This window comes from Tinamus guttatus, unplaced genomic scaffold, assembly GCF_059628265.1.
Source record: "Tinamus guttatus ecotype Peru unplaced genomic scaffold, ASM5962826v1 Tinamus_guttatus_pri_ptg000368l, whole genome shotgun sequence".
Taxonomy (NCBI): domain Eukaryota; kingdom Metazoa; phylum Chordata; class Aves; order Tinamiformes; family Tinamidae; genus Tinamus; species Tinamus guttatus.
In genome coordinates this window covers 1,099,326-1,114,987 of record NW_028288902.1, presented here as the reverse complement: position 1 = coordinate 1,114,987, position 15,662 = coordinate 1,099,326, and the positions used below count along the sequence as shown (strand labels likewise).

The 15,662-nt window shown below is 34.9% G+C and overlaps 1 protein-coding gene across 1 annotated transcript in view; it reads left to right on the top strand.

Moving 5' to 3' along the window:
- SLC16A7 (solute carrier family 16 member 7) overlaps window positions 1-15,662 on the top strand; it is a 75,436-nt gene that overhangs the window by 40,771 nt on the left and 19,003 nt on the right. Inside the window, exon 2 of the mRNA XM_088530386.1 lies at window positions 4,314-4,556. Within this exon, the coding sequence (XP_088386512.1) occupies window positions 4,343-4,556 (214 nt within the window). The 5' untranslated portion in view covers window positions 4,314-4,342. The remainder of the gene's footprint in view (window positions 1-4,313; window positions 4,557-15,662) is intronic.

The window sequence follows — 15,662 nt, the reverse complement described above, 5'->3', positions numbered from 1 at the left end:
ACACTGCAGCTCTGCCACTGATTTGCTACAAGACTTAGTCATTTATTTCCAAAGTCTGAAAGTGGATGATAATTCTGAATCATTTTACAGGGACATTATGAGACAAACATTTGTTCAAAATTGCCAAGATCTTTGTTGTCCTTGACTTGCTATGTGGATCTGGAATACACTTCACACATGCAAAATATTCCTACTATTCTAAAGCAACTACAGACAGATTTTTCACATACTTTTATGCTTAGACTGGAGGCTGCTGAGTCAAGGATTCATGGGTCTTATTGAGGACAAGTCAGATAATAGAATGCAAGTAGGGAAGGAAACATTCACTCTAATGTTTGCAAAAAATAAATAAATAAACCCTCCTGCTAAAATCAGAATATCTCTATATAAGAAAAAGTAACCCCTTTTCAGAATATTCTTTGACAAGCTGTTGTATTTGTAGCTGGCTTTGGCAGCTGGCAACTCCAGAATATTAATGGAGCGTTGGTACATGAGCAATTTGAACAGGCTGATCATGAGTGACTGAAGTCTACAGTGAGTGTTATCAAGATGCATTATTTGTCTATAGCTTTTGCTTTTAGTTCGACCTTGTTGTTTCAATCTCTCTTTTTGTTTCCTCACTTTTTTCCTTTCCTTTTTCTTTGTCTTTTAAAAATCGTTTTCTTTCCTTCTTATCTCATTCCTTCTTCCTCCTTATCTCATTCTCTTTCCTTCTTTTATTTTTTTCTTCTCTTTAATTCCAGTGTTTTATTTTATATAATAAAAATACTGCCTACTAAATTTTTCCAGTTGTCCTCTTATCATGTTTCTTTCCTACTATTTATTAGTGGATACATGCAGATCCCATTACAGCAAGCTGTGTTCGTGTTCCCTGCTCACATAAATGAGATTTATACAGGAGAAATAGAAGGAGTTCAGGAGAAAGAATCCTTGTGCACAGACTGATGCAGGGTATGGAAAAGCTGAGCCATCTCCCTGTAGCTGACGGAGAGAGCTGAGATTGATGGCTTCACTCAGAAAAAGCTTCAGTCACTATTCCCCTGTTTCTTATCTGTGTGCATGGCAAGCCACATTCTTCACCCATTTCTTGCCTATAAAAGCATAGGAATGAGTAGTACTCTCCTGCTAGCTCCAAGCACATGATGGAGCTCACATGACTGTTTAAGCACACAAGCACCCCGGTAGTGACCTTTATTTACGCAAATGCTTTTTTTTTTTTTTTTTTTTTGGTTGCTTGCTGGGACACTATGCCCTTCAACCGAAAAAAAAAAAAAAAAAGAAAAAAAAAAGAAAATGAAATGAAAATGAAAAGCTCACAAATGTTTGTTTTATATCTTTTATTACATCCCTTTCTTTCTTCACAGATCTTAAAATGCTCTCAGAGCTCTGAAAAGCTACAAAGACATTTTACTTGACAATGCTTCATCTCTCTCTCTCTCTCCAATCTCTTCTCTTGCCAGCATTTTTATCCTCTCATTCAAAGTGCTATTTTGTTATGGTTGCTAGTAGTTTTTGCCCTTTTCTGTATGGCCCTGCTATTATTCAAATCCTACAAGTTAGGCTTAGGCTTAGGGTTATTACTGTGCTAGATATTGTGCTCTGGGAGGAGTTCAATTTCAGGGAGATTAAATGAAGATTTAACAGGAGAAAGTTGCTTTTAGCTCCTAAGCAGGTGTGGGATATTTGAGATGCTGGATTTACTTCACATTTCTGACATAATGAATATTTTGTTTCTCTCTGTGCAGACATATATTTATTACTTTTCCCCTTTTCACCTTTTATTAACTGGACCTAAAATTGGCCATCCAGATCATAAAGGACTATCCTGGAAGCTATTATTAACTGTTCTCTGTAGGATCAACAGGAGGTGTGAGATACAGTGATCCAGATCATTGCTTTGTGACAGGGTAATGTCTAGCGTAAGTTAACACACAGTCTTTTACTGCAGCAGTTTTCCCAAAGATCTGATGTTTTAGCCCTCCAAGAACTATCTTCAGACTAATGTGATTGTAGCGATTTTTCAAAGTGGTTATGTATTATATTTTTGAAATTGAGTACTTTCTCAGTAAATTGATAGTGGTCTTTTTTTTAATAGAAAGCAATAATTTGATATTGTTGACATTAGTTAAATTTATGCTTTCTGCTTAAATCTTTGAAATATGGGAAAATAATAGTTAACATACTTCTAGGAAATAACTAAAAGAAGACTTAATTAAGCAAAGTAACTTTTCTGGGTCAACAGAAAGCTCTGTTGTTCACCATCACTTGGTTAACCCATAGAATAATTGTTCTACTTTTCACAATTTGTATAGCTGTGTTTGTGAAAGTAATTGATAGCTGGTATGTGTGTTATAAGGTACAGCAGATTTTCAGAGGTTCTGTTCTTTCAAATGTGACCTTATTTAGCAAAGATCAAACAAGATTTAAAACTCCTTCGTTAAAGCAAGCAACCAGAATTATCCCTTTTTGTTCATCTTCTGCCAGTGACAGGCTCAGGTTTTCCCTTACTGACGTACATGAGTGGACTAATATTAAGCTGGGAGCAATATTAACGGAACAGGATACAGGCTGGAGGTTCTTTTTTGACATTGATATGAAAAGATTCATGTTCTCTGTGTACCGAGGAACAGATACTTATTCCTCCTAGCAGCAGATCTGCATGATATCATACAGAAGCCAAATTTTCTTGGATTTTTTGACCTATTATAGAAAAGGTCTTTGTGCTTTACTAAACCCCTTATAGAGGTCTGTCATTATAAGGATGATGTTTACAATCAGCTTCAGTAAAGTGGCGAATCAGTGGGTTTCTATCACAGGCTTACCTAGTGACAGTTAATCTTAAAAGGAACACTTTGTTAGTTTTGTAGTATAAATTATATGCAGTGCTACATGCCATTTACCCTGAGAGTACTGCAGGCATATTCCTGAGAGTTTAATATAAACTGACACTTAATATTTTAGTTTTTTGTTAAGGTAATCCTATCACTTCCAAAACTAATGCAGTTCGTGATGACAAATTGGAATGTGCCATAAGTGGCACGGAAAAAAATCACATGGAGATTCTCTGGTAAGCATAAGCATAATGGAAACCCACCTACTTAACACCTCCTGTTAAGGTCCACAAATTTGGATACGGGCATAGCAGCTGACCAGTCGAGTGCAATGAGGTGCCAAAAAATCTCAGGAAAGAAGTAGAGAGGACAGTGATATTATGAGTTCCTAGTGCCTGTGTAGACTGCAATGCACAGAGTAAAGCACAAGTGGACACCAGCTTTGCATTTGCAGAGTAAGAGGATCTTATAGTGGAACAATCTCAGAATTACGAAGTATATTCTCTCTACTAGAGCTTTTCTAAAAAGGTAATGCAGAATATAGTAAGCTTAAGGTTTTAGATGTCAGAATGATAATAAAAGTCTAAAACTAAAACTAGTTTCAGGAGTTTTATGTGAATTTCCTATAGTTTCTTGTTCTCCCTGAAATTCTTGCTTGCATCTCTCAGCAGGTGTGTAGGATATCGCTTAGGAGGCCCCTGATATAGCAAATTACAAATTAGAAGAAAGCTGTTAAAAGTTTGTAAGGTAATTGGTGAATGATTTCCTGACATAATTTAATGTGTGAAAAATAGAGTAAAAATAGTACTATCAGTCTCTTCCTTGTTTCTACAAGCAATATCAACATAAATCAATATGCCAACTGAAATTTTAAGAATATGGGTACAGTACAGAATTGTAATTTTTGTAACTTATATTATAGAGAAACAGGTCATTTTAAATCTCAATGTAAAACTTGCTTTTAATTTTTTTTGTCATGAGAAAAGAAAGAACTTTCAACAGTGATCGACAACTGGATACCGATAGCACATGATAAAATCACTGTCAGAAACTCCTTGCTGATGATTTTGCTGAGGTACTTCTAAATGTTGCAAATAAAACAACATCTAGGATTAGTAAATCAGTAAACAGTGACTTTTTGTCATTTTTTTGCTAAATCCACATTGAAGACAATAGAGCTACATAAATTTATACACACAAATGTGTCACTTTCCAATAAATGATTAATTGCAAAATACAATTTCAGTGACTGAAATCAATTATATGGAATAGTTATACAGAATAGGACATTTGAAGGATTTTTGCCACATAAACTTGTTTTGTGGCCAGATTTTATTTTGTAGCAGGCATTCACATTCTGTAGTTGGTTTGGGGCTCTGAATATATTCTTTTTTAATCCATGAGGCTGATGACTGAATAAAAAAGTTTGATATAGGAAAAAGGAAAATTATCTGAAACACTATTTCTGCTCTTCTTTTTCAGACCCTTTGGAAAGGAGATCTAGACTGAAAATGCCACCAGCAGTAACAGCGCCGCAGTACCCACCTCCAGATGGAGGTTGGGGATGGGTTGTAGTCTTTGGGGCTTTTATTTCCATCGGATTTTCCTATGCATTCCCCAAAGCCATCACAGTATTCTTCAAAGAAATACAGGAAATCTTCCACACATCATATAGTGAGATAGCTTGGATATCATCCATAATGCTGGCTGTCATGTATGCAGGAGGTAAGACATTTATGAAATTAACAAAAAAACATAGATTTTTTGAATGGTCTTAAAGCACTAAAAGCCTTTAAACTTATTACTTGATCTTTTTATTATTGTCTGATGAATTTACCTAACTATACATTTTCTCACTGTATCATCATTAGTGTTTACTTTTCCTTTTAAAATTGGTTTTCTATTCTCTTTCTATTCATTTTCCCCTTATGTGTTTTGTTTGTTCTTCCTCGCTCTGTTTAGCAACTTTGATCTCAATTCGCAGCTTCTGAGAACCACATTTTCCAACAAAGCAATGTCCAAGTAACTTCTCCTGGAAATAGGGCCACATTCACTCAGTTTCCGGTGCCTCAGTGAGGCCTCTCAGTAGACCTCATGATGGAATTTACATACAGAAAATTAAGATTATGACAGTGAGTGACCTTCAATCTGCCGTAGCTAATCCTCTATATGCAACTGTTTCATATCTTGTCCTTATTCGTCCTAAAACAAAATCCAATGGTTACTTTCTGCTTAGATTGAGAGCCATATTTCATGCATGTCATCTCTATGACAACTGAGTAGAGTATATAGTCCTCGTTTTGGGGCTGATACGAACAGTGAGCAAATATTCTCAGACAGTTTTATTCTTGTGAGGAAGATCAAGACAGATGGAAAAGGGTTTTAAAGCATAAAATTAGTTTAAAGTATTAAATGCACTAAGCCTACTGTAGTAGATTCTGTGTTTCTCAGCCTCAAGGACTGATTGATAAATTCTGCTTTGTTTCTTCATTCTTTGGGGATATTTTGGAGGAAACTAACTAGGAGGAGGAACTAACTGCTATTTTGGCAAAACAGTTTTTCAGGAAGTCCAAAGGTCTGGATAGGAGGTTATTTCAGGCAATAGATCTGACATTGTGGTTTGATGATCTTTCTTTTAAAATTATGAGATACCTACTTGGAACATCTCAGACTGTTTATAGTGATGTATATAGACACAGACACACATGCACATATACACCTATACATATTCTGAAAACAGTGTGACAGTAGCACTTCCAGGTGCAGTATCATTAATAGTAGCATAGTAGCAATAGTAGCATTAATCATTACAGAGCACTACAAATGTTTTTCAGAAGGGATATTTTATAATAATAAAAAACAGTATCGACAGGTCCAATAAACCTAGAAAACCCTAGGGAGAAACCCTGTAAAATAGATAGAAACTCTATAAAGAGGACCTTAGAAGCGGTGTCAATTTCAGGAAGAGTTTGCTGTTCAGATATTTTGATCCCATTTTTATTCATGTGCCAGTAGAGAATCATACAGCATTTTACAGAAGCAGCAACAGCCATGAGAAAAATCACTGAGTGAAGAGGTAACCAGGAATGATACATTTAAGAGTGAAATAAAAGAGTAATTGTATTTGTACTATATGTTATGTTACCTTTGGACACCAAATGGCTATTGAGCAATGAGCCTGGAAATGTGTGTCCCTTTGGAATACGTGGTGCTTCGTGTTCTCAGACCTGCTTGACTAGCACCCTGCCAGGCACATCTGAGTGGCCTCTCCACAAGGCCTGCGAAGGCAGCCTGCATGATGGTCAGGCTCACAGAGAGCAGGTCGCATTCACGGCCTCTCTTCAGGAGCTGCCTCTTCAGGATGCACATGCAGTGCCCTTGCTTGTACTGTAGAGCACCCAAAACCAGTGCTGAGCTGTTTTAAATAGGGAAGGAGTACAGATATTCAAAAGCGTCATTTTTCTTCCGCCTTTTCTTGTTCTTTGACTTTTTACCTTGACTCTTTTTTTAACTGCTTTTTATTCTAAAAAAAAAAAAGCTAAATTTTATGAAATAAAATTTTATTGTTGAAACAGATGCTGTACATTTATCTTCATTTTCAAATAGCATGTATTTCATGTCATTTTTGTCATCTCACCAAAGCTCACCCAAGTTTTATTAACAGAATAGAGGGTAAGAAGAGGGAGTTCAGCTCTGGTCATTTTTATATACTGGTTTCAATATGCACAACATTTAATGTAAGCTACAGAGCAATCAGTACTTCTGCCTTCTGTTTAATACTTCTTTCGCTATTGTAAATAATAGCTTGCTAACTTTGTCTGTGAATTGATATTAAAATTATAAAATGGTTTACTACCCATTCTCGGTATATTAACACCTATCCCCTTGACTGTAACTACTACTAGCACAGGAACAGTAGGCAAAGTTTTTTAATATCTCATGGCTTTAAAATACTGAGAATGAGCAACTCTGCCTTGTACAAACATTCTTTGAAGCCATAGCTTCTCTAGAAACACTTCCTAAAAAATAGGCCTTTTAAACAATCACTGGCAGAATATGAAATAGCGATCAGGAAGAACATTTCAGAAGGAAATCACTCCATTGTTTTTGTGTCTGGAGGTGGCTTAATTCCTTAGCATTTGATGTGCTGCACTGTGAAACGCACTTTAAGAATGTGAGTGCAAGATGCATTGTTTGCAACGAAGTGAGACACGTATGTCTGTGATGAATACTGCTCATCTAACTAATTAAGGTAACCTGAGAATATCTAAGATCTGTCATCCTCATTAGAGTTTAGCATTCAACCTATTAATCATCACAGTGAGGTCAGTGAATAAGTTAGAATCTGGGCAGGCGCTCTTTGCTTTGCAGGCTGCAGCCTCTTGCAGTAATTAGCTGGCATCTGTGTTTCAGTAACAAGGTATTAACTTACCTTTCGAGGTCTGACGAAAGAAAAAAAAATGGGAGAGGAAAAGGGAACTAATAAAAGACATCCAGTAAGGAGCTAAAAGAATGTTAATTATGTTTATCACTTACTTCATACTTAGAATAAATGGCATTAAATTATAGCAGACCATCTGGCATTCCATATGGTCTCCTGGAGTCCTGGTTAATTCCAGCAAATAGGTCAAGCACAGCATACTCCCTGTTAGAAAAGCACTAAACAGAGGTGACAAATCTGATAAATCAAATCAATATGAAACTCTTATATTTTCCCCTCTCAATCTGATGTAATGTACACTTTGATACTGTTTCATACTTTTTTTTTTGTTTTTTTGTTTGTCTGTTTTTTTGGTGGGGAGGAAGAGTTGTTTTGATTTTTCTCTTTGATGGTGATACCTTTTGCTTTCTCAAGAGATAGCCTAGACTATCTCTTTTTCTCCCTCACTCTGGTCTCCTATGTGTTTGTTAGAGTTTACTTGAAAGCCATCCCAAAAAAGCAAAATCCTGTAATGTGATCAAGGTTACAGGTACTGGACAGCCTCTCCTGTTCAGTCACTTCTTGAAGAAAGCATCCTCTGGAGAAGAGTAGGAGTTCAGTCTCCATAGCAACTCAGCCTTCTAGCTCTCCTGAGCAGAGACTGACAATTTCATTTTTTTTAAATTAAGGGTGATGATTTTGGGACGGACTTCTGCATACAAGATACTGTGACTGAAGCCCCAGACTTGTTTCTGGAAGAGAAAATTTGGATTAAGGTGGAAATAGCTGATTTAAATCGACAGGGCAGCTCTTGTTTGTGAGTGTATGTACACCTATGTATATGCCCATATGAATTTATAGAACCATATATATACACTAACAGCATGGCTAACCCTAAGAATTAAAGAAATTAAGAAAATTTAAGACAAAGAAAAAACGTACTTGACACTAAGTTTTTTCAGTTCGTTCATCTCTTCTCCGAGCTTTGATTTTCACTTTGCACAACATTAACCAGCCAAGGGTGATTAGAAAGATCCTTATCCAAGCTCAATCTATTTCTAATAAAAACATTTTCACTGTTTTCAAGGTAAGCTTGATAGGACCCTTCGTGGTATCTGTAAAAGCCTTGTGACAGGTCTGTTCATTGCAGGCGCAGATGACCTTGTATTTCAGATTTCCTTAGAGAAAATAAACTCTTGGTTTTCTCACTTATTTTTAACTCTTTTTCTATCATTTTCCAAAGGCAATTTCATTTTTTTTTTGTTTCAAAAATGACTTTTGGGGTGTAACATTGGGTTACAGATGTTATTAGCTTGAGAGCTGCCAAATTCTTTGGGACATACCCAACTGTGAGATGTAGGACAGTCTTGCTGGTCTGATTCTCAGAGAAATTCTGGATAAATCATATAGAACAGACATTGAGAGACTTTTTTATGAAAGATGATATGTAAGAACAAATAGTTGCTGCTTTTCAAAATACACCTACGTTTAAAAGGTACATTATTGAGTAGCTTCCTCTCTTTCTATATTTCGTAAGTTATTCAAGTTTCAGGTTAACTATTTTCATATAGCAGAATGTACTGAAATGTTTTCTCAGGTGGCAACTCAAAAGTAATCTACAAACAAGTTATTTTTGTGACTTTGTCAAATATTAATTTGGAAAATAACATATCATATGGTATGTTCAAAATATTTGTGATTTTATCTCAGTGGGTGTTTCAGTGATATTGCTGTGAAGATGAAATGGCGTGCATAGTGGAAATGACAGTTGCAAAATCCATGTAACACAAACAACAGATGGCTATGGTTTTTTACTTTTGGACAGACCTATGCGTTCTTCTTCCCAACTTTTTTTTTTTTTTTTTTTTGATTTTGTAAATGCTGGCACGAGGAATTGAGTGGACATGGATAAGAAGACTGAGAAGTTTTCTTGAACTGACCTGTGTCCTGTGTTGTCAGGGATGTATGGTTTTTTTTTGCCATTGGAATATGCAAAGTGTTGAATTTTAATAACTTCATTTAGAGTGTCCTTCAAAGTAGAACTTATCAACTTTCCAAATGCCTCATGGGCATGAGGAAATACTTCACATTTAGCTTAAAATATATGTAGAACATCTATGTCAGTTAATTTGAGACTTGCAGACAAAGAAAAAGAGGTCATAATGAGATGACATGAGAACAGACCATTATGAGTCTAACTAACAAGTTGAGATAAGTACAAAAAAGGAAATATCAAGAGTAACAAAAATATTATATATTTATGGTAGTTCTGTTTTTGAAAAAAGACCTGAATGGTAAAGAAGTCTTATAAAAGCTCTGAAGGGTAATACAGAGACTTCTGATATTATTTAGACACCTTTCAGTTTAGCAAAGCTGTATCTCGTAGGACACTGTTCTGAGGCAGAAGATATTGTTTTGAAGATTCATACCTGCCCTAATAATAATCAGAAAATACTCTTAAAATAGACATGGGAGAAAAAGAGTTACAAAAAAAACCACTTTATTTCAGGTCTTCTTATAGTTTGTTTGCAAATAGTCTTTTTGTGTAGGTGGGACCTTTTTTGCCTTCTGCACCTTTGCAACTTTTCATGATTGGCTAAGCAGATAAGATCTAATTGTTAAGCATTCGAAATATCTTTGGCATCCAATTTTTTCAAGGTTTTACTGGGGTCTAATAAGTTGCCCTTGCAAAACCAGTCTCAAAGCTAAAGACATAATGCCTTTGACAGAAATAAATTCTTGTTTTGTCTTTTATTGTATGATCATTTTATAAGTATCAGAAAAATACTTAACTGGCAAAGAATTCCCTCCATGCTCCTACCACAGTCTTTCAGCATTCTAACCCATAGGTTTGAATAATGATTTGATGTATATCATACAAAACTAATGAACACTAGTTAAGCACCTTTTTCCTCCTTGAACCTGAGTAATTGTCTTCATCTTAATTGCTTTTATAGTTAGATCTTTCTATAAGTAGTTGATATCAACAGTTTTTTCATTATCAAGATTCCTTTTTTCTCTCTCAATTTCAAGTAATGGGTCAAAGTCAAACAATAATAAATAGAATACATCATAAAATGCATTTCTAAGAGACTAAAGCTTTGGGTTTGTTTAAGATAAATATCAAGGGACAAACTCAGGCCTTTGATATGTTCATTCAGCCTGGAAAACTTTGGCGAGAGAATGCTTACTTTGCGCGTACTAATTAAGTTGGATCAGTTCCCATATAGTTTTTCATATCCCTGGATCGTACAACGGTTGTATTTTTGATGTGTGCTGGAGAATTCAAAGGTAATGAAACAATGGTCCAGCGTAACTGGGAATCATGAGATACTTAAGCACATAGCAGAGAAGTACTCTGGGGAAGGAAAAGTCTATCTACTCATGCTGTGTATACCATTGTAATCATATCAGCACTTTAAATGAAATAATAAACCTAGCAATTTTCAAAGAAGTTATTATAGGATTTTACTGATCTATTGTTTTGGAATCTCTAAGAAATATTTCCTTGTTTATTTTGAAGGATATATTCATGGGAAACAGAGTTGAACTAAGATAGCTATAAGATATTTCCAGACTGGAATAAAACAGCAACAGCAGAGATTTTTAAGGTGTTTCATAAAGATACATAGATAAGTTACTGTTTACATAGCAGTTTGAACCATGGACTTAGAGACAGGTTTGTGCTGATGCCAGTGGAACTACAGAATTCAAAGAATGAGGTCGTTTTAAATTGTCTGTTGTGATTACTTTAGATGCTCTTTTAAGAAACTAACTGGTTTTCAAGATTTTGGCAGCAATCACATATGACATTTACAGACATGTATACCATACAAAGACCTTTTCGATCGATCACAACCTTTTAATCTGTCTAACATTCATATTCTATTAAGATCACTGATGTGATCCCCAAAAAATCTGATACAAATGCAGCTTTAGTAGGTTTATCTATGTTTGAAAATTTAACTTTATTATTATCTCTGACCTTGAAAAAAATAGTTTAGTAGAAAAAGTTTGCTATTCTTTTCCACAAAATTTGGCAGTTTTTCTTTTTTAAATGCCTGGATGAGACCCTGTGCCACATGCTCTAGGTTTCTTAGACTAGATGATCTCTAGAAGTCCCTTCTAACTTCAACCATTCTGTGATTCTGTGTCAAGAAACAGTTAAGCATTTTCACTGCAGTTTCACCTGACTTGTTCTGATGAGTGTCTGCTATAGCTAGACAGCTAAATCAAAGAACGTGATTAAACTAGGAGACTGTATTGTGAAATAAGATGTTGATTTTCTGACTAGTTCAAACACTTCTTGCAACACTTTTCCACTGAGAACTTCTACACCTTATGCACCCTGTTTACCTATGTATGCCACTTTGAAACACTTATCATCATTGTTTTATCTCTTTCAAGATTTTGAATGAAGTCATGCTAAACTTGCAAGTTTTTAACAACAGTATATAAAGACCTTATGGACAGGATTCATCTGTTCAGTTTTCTGCAGCATAGACACCTACACCTGAACTAGTTGTTTAGTCATCTTCTCTTGATACTCAAGAAAAATAAGCATTTCACACTCATCCCTTTCTAAGTTTGATATCCAAAATGCATTGGATAAATCATGTTTTAGAAAGTCTTCTCTGTCTTTGGACTGCTAAAGCAACCTAGAAAAATTGTTAGGTATGTTTTTTACACATCTTAAGTGATATCACCCCACATGATTGTTTCCCTATCCTAACATAGTCTATGTTTCTCCCTTGAAATCAGAAATCAAAAAAACAGATTAAAAGTCTGATAAAATAAATGCTGTCTTTAGAGGTACTGAAAGACTAAGGGAAACTCCCAGAGTTGTGCTGTATTTTATTCCTGTTTAGGTGCTTAAATTTCTTTTGAAATAAGTGGGAACTTGGACACATAGAGACATATGAAATCTCTAAATACCTCTGATTTGAGCTCGTACTGGTAAAGGTTTGATTTTCTTTTCCAGCTTTCCCAGGCCTTTTATGTTGCAGAGGTTGTAATTCCATCACATTTCAGCAACATCAACTTGATTGTGCAAGTTTTGGTATCATTAGAACTTCCTGGTAATCTTAAAACTATCTATTAGTTTATAAGGTTTCCCTAATCTTGCAATATCTTTTATCATACCCATAATTCCTCCTAACTCCATCATCAGATAAGAAGAAAACACAAATAGGATAATAGCTGGTTTGTCTAATGATTAACAGAGTTTAAATTCTTTTGTAGCTGATTAAGAAATCTATGAATCTGTTTTTTTTTTCTGCTCTTTGAATGATTTGGAAGTTGAATACCTCAGTCTTTTGTATCGAAATCCCCAAATATATCTGTATCAGTGTTGCCTGGCAGTGCCACTTCTGTACACAGTACAGACCTTACTTATAAGGTTGCTGCCCTGCGCCTACATCTTGCAGTGCTACAGATTTATCCTCATGTCCATCTTGCTGTTTTCTACCTAGTAGAAAATAATGCATTCTTAGGAACGGCTTAGTGGCAGGTCCTCCTGAGGACTCCTTGCAATGGCCATCAGGGCAGGTCTCGCGTCCCATAGGGACACAAGTGTCCTGCTCGGCCTTCCCTGGAAGACAAAGTGATCTTGTATCCTTGGGAGTCAAATTTTATTCAGAAAATCTTCAAGAGCAGATCTGTTCTGAACAGAGCAGAGCAGTTTGCTTGCACCCAAAGGGCAGAATTAATCCTTTCCTATTGCAATGTTACTAAGTGCTACATATCTCAAATTAGGTGACTCAGTATTCACCTACTGAGAATCTAGTTCTGTTTTTCAGAGCAGCGAGTCAGCAAAGAACTGGACATTTTACTTCTGCATGTGCTACCTAGAAATTCTCTTTACAAGAACTATTCAGTTCATAAGAAACAAAGACTTTATAAATGTTATCATGAAACATTTAATCAAGCAACATAAAGTTTTAAAGCTGGTGAGAAGCAGCATGCCATTTCTTATGCTTTCTTTTTTCCTTTTTTTTTTTTCCTGGACATCTGCCCAGTAAAATGCAGTAAAAGAAATGAACTAAAAACAAGCACATAAATGCTTTATTGATAAAGAAGTTTAGGTCATGTGCAACATACGGTGAATCTTAGAGCTTATGTGAATTTATAGCCAAGTATTCCAGGGTCATTGTTTGGCTAGTGGCACTGGAAAAAATAAAAGATGACTGTAGGAAAATTTACAACAGATCTATTCATATACATGGTGGTGATTGACACTTTTCATTGGCACTGTTATACTCTTATCACAGACATGTAAAATAACTGCCTGCAACTCACTTTGAAGAATGGCCAGTATGGTGCTAAGCCTGGAATGTATATTTCATTTTAAATACATAAGTGATCCCATCAAGTTTAAAGCTAAAGTAAATTTATCATTTGAAGTCAACATGTAAGCATATGTTTATATTTGTACACATATAAATGTGTTTGCTTAAATAAATGTTTATACATTTTTATATATTATATATATTATATATCACATATATTATACATTTTGTAATATCAAGGTCTTGTGGCAATATACTTTCAATGACTTCAAGTACTTCCAGAAGTACTCATGGACATCCCATTTTTATTTCTATCATCAAACTTAAAATGACATAGTATTATATTATCTATAAATGATTCGTATCATCGCCACATAAGAAAATACAAAAGAGGTAAACATTAACTGTGAGGATGTATTTGAGCAAAACTGAAGCTATTCACTTTAGATAATCATTTGATTATACTTTTTGATATGACATATATCGGTAAGCTTATCTTTGCTTCATATTTCATTTTTACTTGTGTCTAGAAAGGATTTTTTTCAATAAAAAGTACTTATTTGAAAAAAAAAAACCTTATCTAAGCAGGTTTATTCATGTTGTTTTCTTGTTTTACTGTTTAGCATAGTGCTATGTAGTAATTCGATTTTTTATTATTAAGGGGAGGGGGAAGGAAATTTCTACCTTCTTTTAAAAGGTACATCATTTTATGAGACATATATAAAGAACTGAGAGGAGCGTTTGAGGAATATTTACTTGAATAAAAACTTTCCCACTAAAAAACTGTTGGTAACTTGTTTCTTAAAATGGTGCTTAAACATGTTTCCCTGACTGTTAACAACAGATAATCAGTTTATAGGTTACTGGAATCAAGCTTATTTCTAATTTTTGTTTCAGAGACCTTAAAATGTGGGATATTAAAATAAATATATAAGGGCATAGTACAATCTGACTGTAATTATGGGTCTTTCTCCTAATTTAAATTTGTTGCAAGTGAAAAGTTAATGTATTGTATTTCACAGAAATCCTGTACTGCAAAGTGAACTGAGTAGAGTAGAATAAGGAACTCTGACTGTGTGGCTTTTCTAAAGTATTGTTGGAGCAACAAACAAACCCATCAGTGGTAGTGACGTGAAATTTTCTGATTCTCACATGAAAAGAGAATGAAGAAAATGCAATCAATATGAGCGATGTCTGTCTGATTGTTGATAGACTCAGCAATCATTTTGACTATCACATTCTGATTTTTCTATAAAATTATGGAAAATATAATCATCTTGGGAATAAAATGGATGTTAATGTTTCACATAATTCTGGTTCAATTTTACATGTTGTTCCTTAAAAAATCAAATAGACCATCACAAAATTAATATATATGGGAGAGATTCTCTTGTCTTTCACAGTGTGCTGTAATTTACACTTGTGCAAAGAGTGTGCAGACATTTAAGAATCACTGCCATACTGACTTAGATGCTTTTTATATTTACTTTCTCAAATATAAGCAATAAGCTGAGTGCAAAGCTTTTCACTATGCTCACAGAGAGATAGAGCTGAAGTGGGATGTGGGATTAATACAAAAGAATACATTTGTATGATATGTTTTTCGATCATTTCTCAATTTGTTATAAAAAAATCTACTTGAGAAAGTGTTCAGATATACTTATTGCCTAGATCAGTCAACTTTCTAACCAACCACTTCTCAGGCAGATGTATTAAATCTTACCAGAGAAACATAGTTCCTCCTATGGAAGAAAATAATTCTTTTACTAGTAAACCTAAGTAATATTCTCATCACAAGCACACATGTTAAATCCTCACAGAGGCGAGTATATTCACCAGATGATTTTAATATGTTCTGGCTGAAGAATATCAACATAACTTCTGAGATGAAAGGTGACTCCGGGAGTGCATGGTGTCTAGGCAGCATCTGTATTACAAATCATAAGAAGCCTGTATTTTAATGGCGACTAATTTATTTTGAATTTATGGTGCATTGCAACCATTAAAAGTAAGCTGCTTTACATTAGTTCATGGGGAATAAGGTTTCTGTCAGTGGTGGCTTGTTTTATTTCCCGATGTCAGGAAAGAAAATATGCCTGTTTCAATAGCCACAAAAATAATGTC